This window comes from Natrix helvetica (assembly GCF_964273705.1).
Source record: "Natrix helvetica genome assembly, chromosome: 7".
In the NCBI taxonomy this organism is placed as follows: domain Eukaryota; kingdom Metazoa; phylum Chordata; class Lepidosauria; order Squamata; family Natricidae; genus Natrix; species Natrix helvetica.
Window position 1 is genome coordinate 294508 of NC_138558.1, and position 10316 is coordinate 304823.

The 10316-nt window shown below is 48.1% G+C and overlaps 1 protein-coding gene across 2 annotated transcripts; it reads right to left on the reverse strand.

The window, feature by feature from the left end:
* Nucleotides 1-255: 255 nt before the first annotated feature.
* INO80B (INO80 complex subunit B) lies at nt 256-3629 on the reverse strand. 2 transcript variants are annotated; one of them, XM_081959067.1, is made up of 5 exons: nt 3286-3627; nt 3042-3213; nt 2798-2919; nt 2101-2276; nt 256-1613 (listed from the first exon to the last, which is right to left on the reverse strand). In XM_081959067.1, the coding sequence occupies exons 1-5, from the start codon at nt 3344-3346 to the stop codon at nt 1149-1151; spliced, it is 996 nt and encodes a 331-aa protein (XP_081815193.1). In that variant the 5' UTR covers nt 3347-3627; the 3' UTR covers nt 256-1148. The 2 variants fall into 2 exon arrangements, with proteins under 2 accessions (XP_081815193.1, XP_081815192.1); XM_081959066.1 differs by having other exon boundaries at nt 3042-3629.
* Between the last annotated feature and the right edge of the window lie 6687 nt (nt 3630-10316).

The following is a 10316-nucleotide window of genomic DNA, read 5'->3' on the forward strand; positions in this document are numbered from 1 at the left end:
TAAAGGGCTGGGCAGTACCAAGGGCAGGGGGAAAGCAGATGGCCCTTCAGCCACTGCCATTGCAGTGGTGGGATTCAAATTTTTTACTACTGGTTCTGTAGGTGTGGCATGGGATGACTTGGGCGTGGCATGGCTGGGCAAGGGACGGACACTGCAAAATCCCCATTCCCTTCCCACCCCACTAACCTGCTTTCCAGCTCCGTTTGTCAGCGTTCTAAATACCATGCATGAAATCAATCAGAGACCAAGGCAGAATCATCCTGAAAGTTCCAATTTAATCATACAGGCAAGTTAGCACGTCTATGGAATTCCAACTCTGATCCTCTTCCTGGAGTTCCACCCAGTTGAAAGTTCATGATCTATCCCCACACCCCATAATCCATCACATGTTCCAATCATCATCTTCCACGCTGGCATATACATCCCTCAGGTGTCGAGGTACTGAGACAAAAGATGACCTTGAGCTTCTAGGAAGAATGACAACAAAACATTCCACAATCCTACTCCTTTCTATTCCCCCCTCCCAACTACCACACTAATGAAACAGCATAGGAAATTATAAGAAAGTGTGGCAGGCCAAAGATCCTAAAAGAAACATAACTACAGGCCTGATACCGTTCTTCTGTGCAGGGCAACAAAAGACAAGGAGCCCATCTGGGTTTCTCCAGTTAGTTTCAGGGTATCTTTAATGTTGACAATAAATCAATTTTCCTGCAGGCTGACTGACTGAGTGAAGCCCTGCCAGCAATCAGCCACTTTTCTCTGCATCCTGTACAAATGACGAAGAGAACTTCTGCTTCCATCCGTCCTGAGAAGCAACAACAGCCCCCCGAAAGGCAAGAAACAATGCCTGTCACCACTGGCGCCATCTCCCAAGTCCTCTCCCCCTCCACTGCAGTGGCAAAAGGGAACAGAGCCTCCATTTCCAACACGGTCGCTGCATCAAGAGGCGCTGTCCAAGGGGCTTGCACTGTGCACAGCCAGAGATGTGCTTCTTGCTGAACTGGCTGCCGTACAGATCCCAAGGCTGTTTGGACACCCACATCTTGCCCCTCTGCCCAGCCACCTGGGAATAGGGCTGGCACGCCTCTTCCAGACCACAGAGGCCTTCAGGGTGACCACCTGACATCGACTGTCCACCAGAGTGACTATGCTGGCACCTCCTGAAGCAGCAGGTTCTTTTTGTAACAATCCAGGCTACAAAGGGGGGTCCCAGTGCGGGAACAGGAGTATCGTTTGAGATTGGGGCAGCCAATAACCCCACATGGCATGGGGGGAGGCAATACCCTTGGGAGGGAGGGCAACACGGGCAGGGAAGTTCCTAGCGGGAAAGAGACAGTGGTCCCAGAGGCAGCACTGCGGTAGCTCACGGTGGGGACTGCCATGCTTTTGGACTTGCGCTCGCGCAGCGTCTTCACTTTGGCTTTGCTGGTCTTGGTGAGGCGCTCAATGGTTTGATTCTTGTTCTCCTCGGCCTTTTTGGCAGCTTGGAGCCGTCGTTTACGAGCTCGTTCTTCTCGCTTCATCAGCATCTCCTCTGTCAGCTCCTTGGCCTTGTATCCCATGGGCAGCTCCAGCAAGGGCTGGCTCTGCTGTTTGTGCAAGAGGGCTTTCTGTGGACAGAACAAGGAGAAGGGGTGGCTGACAACACTCATCTAGATGCAGAGGCAAGAGGAAGGCCTCAGTGCCCTACGGCATCCCAACAAAGGGCCTCCACTAAAGCCTTCTTGGTACGGTACAGATCCTGCTTGGCTACACACCCTACATCCTCATTTCTGAGCCCAACACAGATTGGATGCCCCCTCTGCTCTTAAAACCAGTAACTGGGATCGTGGGGGTACAGATAAAATGTGGACCGGAAGGTCCTGAAGTTCAGAAGGAAGGAAGCTGACTTCCCACCTGGCTTGCTGGAGAAGAGCCACCTGCCTGGCTGCTAGGAGGCAGAGGGGGACATGTTGCCGAGTAAAGCAGCTGGGCCCCTGAGATCCTCTTTCCTTCCCCCACCTGAACTCACTGAGGCTGCTGTGGATAAAGGGCCTCTTCATTGCTCAGTGGTGTTCTTGGCCACAGGAAATTCTTGCATTAGGCCTAATTCCTCACCTGCCGGGCAGTGAGCAGGGACTCATCCACCTCTTTTTTCAGTTCCCCGTTGTCATCCAGCTCCCCCCGCTCCAGGGCATCCAGCCACCGCTGTTCCTCTTCTTCCTCCCGTGCTGGGAAGCCCATTTCTGGATCAAGTTCTGGCAACGGGGATGGCTCCAAGTTGCTGTCTTCATCTGCGGAGAGAAGAGGAGTCACCTTGAGTCTGGCTAGGGAGGTGTTGATGCTAATTTGTATGTTGGTGTTTAATTCAGAATTTGTGGGATGAGGAGATGCCAAGATGGCAGCAAACCTTTGAGAAAGTTTATTAAGAAAATAACCACATCAATAAGTCTTCCTCAATCAGCTGCAACAAGCAGTAACTATCTCTGGAATTCTACTCTAAAAGGGGTTGTTCTCATTGGGCAAATTGTACAGCCCTTCAATCTCTCTCCTCCTTTCAACCCTCACACTTGTTTGGTTTTAGGTGTTAGCAAACAAAGCCTCATACTGTGAGGGTGAAGAGCCTAGCAGGCCTCGGACACCTGCAAGGAAGGACAAAAGAGGGAAATCATGATCTGACTGGGGTTAAACCTGGAAGATTCTCGGGCGGCTGTGCAGAGCCAATAGGGAGAGCAGCCCCTCTGGATGGATAGAAGGGACCTGCTCCTTATATTCCTTCCCGCCCAAAGAAGACTCTTCAGAGCCGGCTGCTCACCCAGCCACGCCCGGTATTGCTCGATGGGCACGCCTTCCATGGGCTCCTCCTCCTCCTCCTCTGCCCCCATCAGCGGGGAGGGGGACCGGGGCTTCTCGGGGATCACGCTGAAGGTTGGGACGCTGCAGGGAGAAGAGCGGCCGCTTAGCTCAGCCCCGGAGGGTCCCGGGGCTGGCGAAGTTGCCTCCCCCGGACACCCACCGCCTGCAGCCGGTAGGGAAGAGGGAGCCCCGCGCCCGCCTACCTCTTAGTGCCCAGGATCTGTCCGCCCAGCTTGATCTTGAGCTTCAGCTGCGGCTTGGGCAGGGCGGCCGCGGGCTCCAGGCCGGGCTCCTCCCGGTGGTGCCGCTTCTTGTGCTTCTTCTTGTGCTTCTTGTGCTTCTTCTTGTGGGCGCCCGGGTCCGCCGCCGCCTCTCCTGCCGAGAAGGAGCCGCTCAGGTTCCCGCCGGGCAGCGCCGCCCCCGACCGCCCCGCCGGGCCCCGCTTACCCCGCCGGCCGCCCTCCATCCTGCCGCCCGGGGCCTCCGCGCGACGCCAGGCCTTGCCCATCCTCGGCCGCCGCCGCGCTTCCGCCGGAAGGACCCGGAGCCGGAAGTTCCCTGACAGGCGGCCCCGCCCTCCAGGAGCGGGATGGCGCAGGCGCCACAGGGTCCCTCGGCTGCGGCCATTTCTCCTCCGGTGCCGCGGGAGGGTCGCCCCGCTTCAGCCCCCGAGGTGGTCGGGGCAATAGAGAGGGGAGGCGCGGAGGAAGAGGGCCCAGCTCGATCGTTTCACAGCTCCGGCCTTCAACTCCCAGAATGCCCGGCGAGCCGCCGAAGTCGAAGCTTGGAATGGCCGGAAAGCCGATCGAGACGGCGGCCGGTTAGGGACAAAAGCGAGCGATCGCGCAACGTCCGTGGCTTCTGCATAGGGGGCGGGGTGAATCCTTCCCATTTGCCAGCAGGAGAGGGGCGGGAGCGGGAAACGGGGGCCGCCGGCGCAGGTGGCTACAGTGATGGTTGTCCTTCTGGAATTCTGTCCCATCTCCACCCAGGATCTCTGGAGCTCAGTCAGAGTGTGTGACATAAGTTCTTGATCCTCTTTTACTAAGGACCTTCTTCCCCAATTGCTGAGTTTGATTGAGTGGCCAGCTCTTGGAAGAATCCTTGTGCCAAACACCTTCTATTTCAGAATTATGGAGGCCACTGTGCTCTTAACAACCCTCATCGCAGCAGAAATTTCATTGTAGCATTCTCCGGATCTGTGCTTGCAACAATCCTGTCTCTGAGCTGTGCAGGCAGTTCCTCCAGCCCAATTTCCTTATGAACTCTGGTGTCTCTGCCTGAGCTTGCCCAGAGGGCACTTAATGTGGCACTGCCTGGATGCAGGTCTGCCCAAGGGGATGAGGATCCATCATATTTAGCTAGAGTGGAATTTTCTGCCAGGAGACTTGATCCTGCTGGCATTGACGGGCAGGCAGGGGGAATGTGCCCTTTGGTACAATAGGGTAGAGTGGAAGTCAGCACAAGGCGGGCTATCCCTCCCCTCCCTTCCTCCCAAATGCTCTTAGGAATGGGATCTGATTGCTCAAGAGATACTTCTGAAATGGAGACTGATCAGTCTGGGCAAAGGAAGATCAGAGCACTTTTGGCAAGTGAGCCAGCTTGCTAGTTAGGACTTAACCCAGCAGCAGCCAGGCGTCTCAAGCAGGGTCTCCCAAAATATCTCAAGAGTTTTTGCTCTTCCTTATTTGGATATTGTCCCATTGGCGATCCTGGAGGTGGATATAAGAAAATTCCCCATCAGGAATGACTGCCCACTGGGGGACAGAGCTGGGGAAGTTCTTGCCTATGGAATTTTGTACTGGGGTGTCAACACACTCATATACCTGTGATGTGCAAAATTCCAGATGCTCCAGATGGCATCTGCCTAAAATATTTTCTTGAAGAAAAAACTTCAAAAAATCAGCTGGAAAATGGAAAAAATACTAACGGCATGTTGAATACAGAGGAGCATCAAATGTAGCAAGATAAGAATTTTAGGAAGGTGTTTATCAACAATGATGCATTGTAATAAATGTATTGAAAGGGTATAGATCTTCCCAATCAACAGGTCTTAATCTTAAGTATTCCAGGATTTCAAACTTTAAACATCTAGTAATATATTAAAATACTGATACATTAAAATAATATTTAAGGATTTAAGCATTACGGTAAGCATTTTATAGATCCAGCTTCTTATCAAGTTACTTGAATCGTTTTTTGATTCTTGATATATTTTGGCTATTTTTCTACTTCCAGTTGTCTTACAGCACATGTTTTATCATCTTACAGAAACTCTTTGTATTTTGATGTAGGTATGTTTTATTCATCATTGACTGCCATAAAGGCCATTCACTCAATTCATTCACATAGTGGTAGGGCACTATGTGGCAAACAGCTACAGCCGCCTTTTCTTTGGGCATAGCCAAGGCAGGCATGCACAAAGGGCCACCAGGAGCATTTCTTGCTAACATGGTTACAAAAATTCTAGAAGGATTAGTTTGGATAGAGGGGAAACACGGGAAAGAGACAGACAATCTGTTTTTACAATCTGTTTTTACTTCAGTGTTTACTTGCAACATGCCCTGATGTAAAAGAGAAAGCCCCAGAGTCGTTTCAATGCCAAGTGAAAATGCATGTTAAAACAAGCAGAATTCCAATTTCCTGAAATCTGGGCTTTGTGCTCTGAAGCATTCTCCGTTCCCCAGATGGTGAAGTCACCAGCTGGATCATCCGAGCCTGGCATCCTAGAAGACAAAGCAGAAGTATTACGAATCACACAATGGATCAACACAGTGCAGAAGGGCAAAAGCAACTGGGGTGGGGTGGGGGATATCAGTGGGGGCAAAAGGGCCTGAGTGAGGGGGCTTGGCCAAGAGAGGTGCGAGCCGGGCCAGCCGTCCTCGTGGACAGTCACAGGAATCAATGATCAGGTTTAAGAGGAGGCAGTTCCTTCTTCTGCTCTGACAGAGGCCTGGCATTTTGCTCCTTTGCTGGGCATTGTCTCTGTAAGAGGAAGGCCATTGATTACCCTTCTGCCCTTTCTGATGGGAGACCTAAAGGCGGTCTCTGCCCCTCCCCCACCAGGCAGCACTCTTGTGAGGATGGAGAAGTACAGGCCTTCCTCTAGAGGGAAAAACACACCAGGAGTTTCTGGAGCTTGTATTAGGCACACTCACAAAATGGCTGTCCTGACACAAAGCTCCATGGCTCAAAGGAGCAAGGTTGCCTCTGTGCCCCTGGGAGGTCTTCTGTCCCCTCGGCCAACTGCTCCCCCTTTGGCCTGGGAAAGTCTGTTCCTTCCGCTGGTTGGTGGGGATGGGAGCCTGTCCCAGGAGCATTCAGAGAAACAAGGATTCTGCACGAGGCTGGCCATTGCTTCTCGAGTGGATCAAAACCCAAAATAATTTCCTGGAGATTGAGGAGCCAATGTCGTGACGAGACAACATGCGGTCTCGATTGTTCGAGACTGCCATTGATACATTGAATCCTTGCTGGTCTCAGGGACATCGCAAAGTCCCTGATTGACCCAAGGGAAGTTCTCCAAGCCGACGGTAAACAGGCAGCCCCCTGGCTGACAAAGTCAGAGACGGCTCTGGAAAGAAGGCAGTGAAAGTGAGTCCATCTGGTGAGATTTTTTTTCTTGATTGCCCAAAGAAAATCCTTTTTTAAAGATAAATTAGTCCTTTAAACAAAAAAATAAAGCAGCGAAATTTAGCTCTATTGGACTGCCTTAGAAAGTTTTTTTCCTTTTTCTTTGCAACAATGTTTTGTGGATTGAAGTGATTGTAATGCTTTCCGTTTCTCCTCTTAAGTGAATGAATTGATTTTTTATCTCCTTTGATTCTACTGACGTTGTAACTGGAGGGTTTGCAGCTTACTTGTGGAGACTGATAAGGACTCAAGGACACGGACTGTTCTTTTGCAAGTGTCTTTGTGAAATATTTTGGACAAGGGAAGGAAAATAAAGAAAAAGATAGAACCCTTTCTTTTTGAAAAAATTAAAAGAATCTTCTGCTTAAGTAAATTCAAAATAAAAGTACTTTTATACATCTAAGACATTGAAGGCGAGAGTGGCAGTGGATTCTAGACTCTTTCTTCTCTTCTTGGGAATATGTATCAATATGCCGATGAGGAAAGTTTTCAGGATTTTTTGGATGGAATTCAAAATAGATTGGAAGGATTTGAGAGATTTGATAAGAAGTTGGATAGACTATTGTCTTGCACAGCAAAAGATTGAAGGGGTTGGAGCCCCAAAAATTAAAGAAGATAATGAAGGTATAGAAGATAAAGATAAGATAACAGATGAACTTACTAATGGAGCATTCATGAGTGCAAGTGGAAAGAAGGGAATATGGAAAAGTGAACTTGATAATCTGGAGCTCTATCCCTCTTGGCAAGATATGGATTTGATGATGGAATTAAGAAGAGAAACAGCTTCAGAAATACGTCTGATAATCAAAGATAGGTTAATTTCAACACCAGCTCAAGGGCAACGAGACTATATGAGAGATCTTTTAAGCAAAAAAGTGCGGAGAGAAGTTTTTAAAAACCTTATAAAGAAGTTAATAAGAGAATTGACGCAACAACTGGCAAAAGAGATAAGATTGTTTTGTTACTGGAAAGATACAGGTTGATAATGAATGTTGATAATTAAAAACTTAGTTAATTTTTGGTGATTAACAAGTAGGATTTTCTAGATATTTTTTAGAATGTTTCTTTAAAGGTTTATTCGTTAACAAATAATTCATTATGGTAATAATAATGAAATAATAATTTCAACTAGTAAAAGCAATTTGGATATAAACTACAAATTGGGACCTGGGAAAAAGATTTATCAATTTTACTAACAAATTTTTGTTTAGATTTTATTATTAAGATGTAATCTTTCTTGGGTCGGATGAGTGGAGATGTGATATGAATAGTAAATTTTGGGGGAGGGTTAGGGTGGAGGGTGGGGTAATATATATGTATAATTAACCTAGAAGATGGGATTAATGAAATATTACTTTAAGAGAAATTTATATTATGATTTATATATGTTTAATTACTTTAGAAGATAGGATTAATGGGCTATTGCTACTCTAAGAGAAACTTATGATTGGGTGGTGAGGGGTACAATATTTGAATGAGTATTTATCTTAAGATGGGGGGAGGGGAAGGGGTACAGTATTTGGTACAATATTTGAATGAGAAATTGTTTAAGTTGGGGGGAGGGGAGGGGACATAGTATTTGTATGTGATTTACATTATATGGAGGGGGGGCAAAAAGGGGGAAAATATGTATAAAACTTTTTCAGTAAAAAAAATAGTATTTTTTTTTTAGATAACTATAATAACTACAAGGAAATGTTAATGGATAATAATGATTTCTATGTGTTGACATTGGTAAAAGTAATTAGACATAAGCCTTGAATAGTGAGTTGGGGGGGAAGGAATATATTATTAAAGGGTAATTATTGGAGGTTTATTGAAATAGCTAACGAATGCCAGTAGGTAGTTGTGTCTTTAAATACAAATGATTCTAGATAAAAACACATTTAAATAAATGAGAATGATGGTACATTGATAGTAAAATACATAAAGATTTTTGATTTAAAATGTACAATTCAATATGAAGGAAGTATAAATAATGATTGTGGTAGCAATGCACGAAATCTATTTGTAACCAATCGACACGCTTTCTACAAGATGTAATGAAGAATGATTCTTTTTTTGTAGTTTTGTTTAATTAAAACAATAAAAAAAAATTCAAAAAAAAAGTACCCAAAAGAATTTCCTTTCAAAAATCAGATTGTGCACAGAAGGAGCACTAAAGACTTCAGCCCTGGCCATTCTAGCTCCATTTTCCCTACCAGAGACTGACCCTCACACACCCCAGTCAGGCTGCAGTAGTGGACAGGTCTCCGTGTCTGTTCTCCCCCCCCCCCCCAAATGTAAGCTGCTCCTGACTGGCAAGAAACCACCCAGAAATCAGCAACCTTTTTCCTCATTGCCCCCTCTGGTGAGAGGCAGCCAGGATCAAGTTGTGGCAGGCATGTCCTGCCCCCCCCTCACCCCAGCCCTGGGCCCAGGTGTTTCCCAACTGGAGGGACTTTCCCAATTCAGCACAGGCCAAGAGGGAAGGTGCAGCCATGTTCCCTCTACCTCCCTGAGCTCTGTGGGCGAGCCCAGCCCTTCCCTCCCAGGTGTTTTCTTTCCTTGCCTGACACTGGAAAGGTCTGGCAGGTTTTGGGGGGAGGGAGGTTTCCCATTTGAAGGACTTGCCCAGCAGGATTAACCCAATTTCTGGGTCTGGGCCATACACTAAACTGTTAAGGCCACCTGGCAGCTCTGGCCACTCTCCCCACCAGGCAGGGTTGGACAGTCAGTCACCAGGTGGACAAGGGACGGTGGTCTGATCCACTGCAGTCCTGCTGGAATCCCTTCCCTGTTACTTTGCTTTTCCCCTCTACTCTGGCTTCTCCCGTTTTCCCTTCAGGCCCCATTAAGAAAACCGGTAGGGCCGCCTCCTCAAGCCACTCCTCTTGGTGTCCGGAGGCCAAAGGTGTCTCCAGGTTTGGGCATGGAAGCTTCAGGGTAAAGAGAACCCCAACAGCTGGGTTGGGTACTGGGGGTAAAAGAGGCTGCAATTCTGACCCTGTCTTGATTTTCAGGTTTCCACATCACAGACTGGGACGACTCATACCATGAATGGGCCCTATCCTGCAAATGACTGGTCTGGTTTTGCCAAGTAGTCTGATGAAAAGAAGGACTAGGGGAGACATGATAGCAATCTTCGATATCTCAGGGATTGCCACAAAGAGGAGGAAGCCAAGCTATTCTCCGAAGCACCTGAAGGCAGGAGAAAAAGCAATGGGTGGAATCTAATAAATGAAACAACCTGGAAGTAAGAAGAAACTTCCTGACAGTGAGAACAATTAATCAGTGGAACGACTTGCCTCCAGAAGCTCCAACACTGGGAGTTTTAAAGAAGAGATTGGATAACCATTTGTTTGAAATGGTGTAGGGTTTCCTGCCTAAGGAGGGGGTTGGACTAGAAGACCTTCAAGTCCCTTCCAACTCTGTTATTCTATTTTAAATCACTCTTCCATTTTAAGTTTAAAAGAGTCACCCTTAAGCCATCATTGCTAGGATTGAGGGCATTGTAAGATCCCTGATCGTTTGTCGCATATTAATCATGTTGCAACCAAACTGGCAGTTTAAAAAAATCTGGAAGCCCTTCAGAAGTAAGGCGGATCCACAGCCTGCCATCCGGCGCCCTTATCTTTGTGTGGGGGCTCCATTGCTTGGGGCGGGCAGCCAGCCAGCCAGCCCTTCTCTCAAGGCCAAAGTAGCCAGCGGCATCTCCTTGGCCCAGGCTGGCCTTGCAAGGAAAGTCAAAAAAACGGGGCACGAGAAGGCCAGCCTCCGCCTGCCACTTGTCAGCTGTCGGCGGGGACTTTGGAGTCTTCCAGCGGGGCCTCCACCGCATTTCACCTGCTGCCGCCCCCAACTCC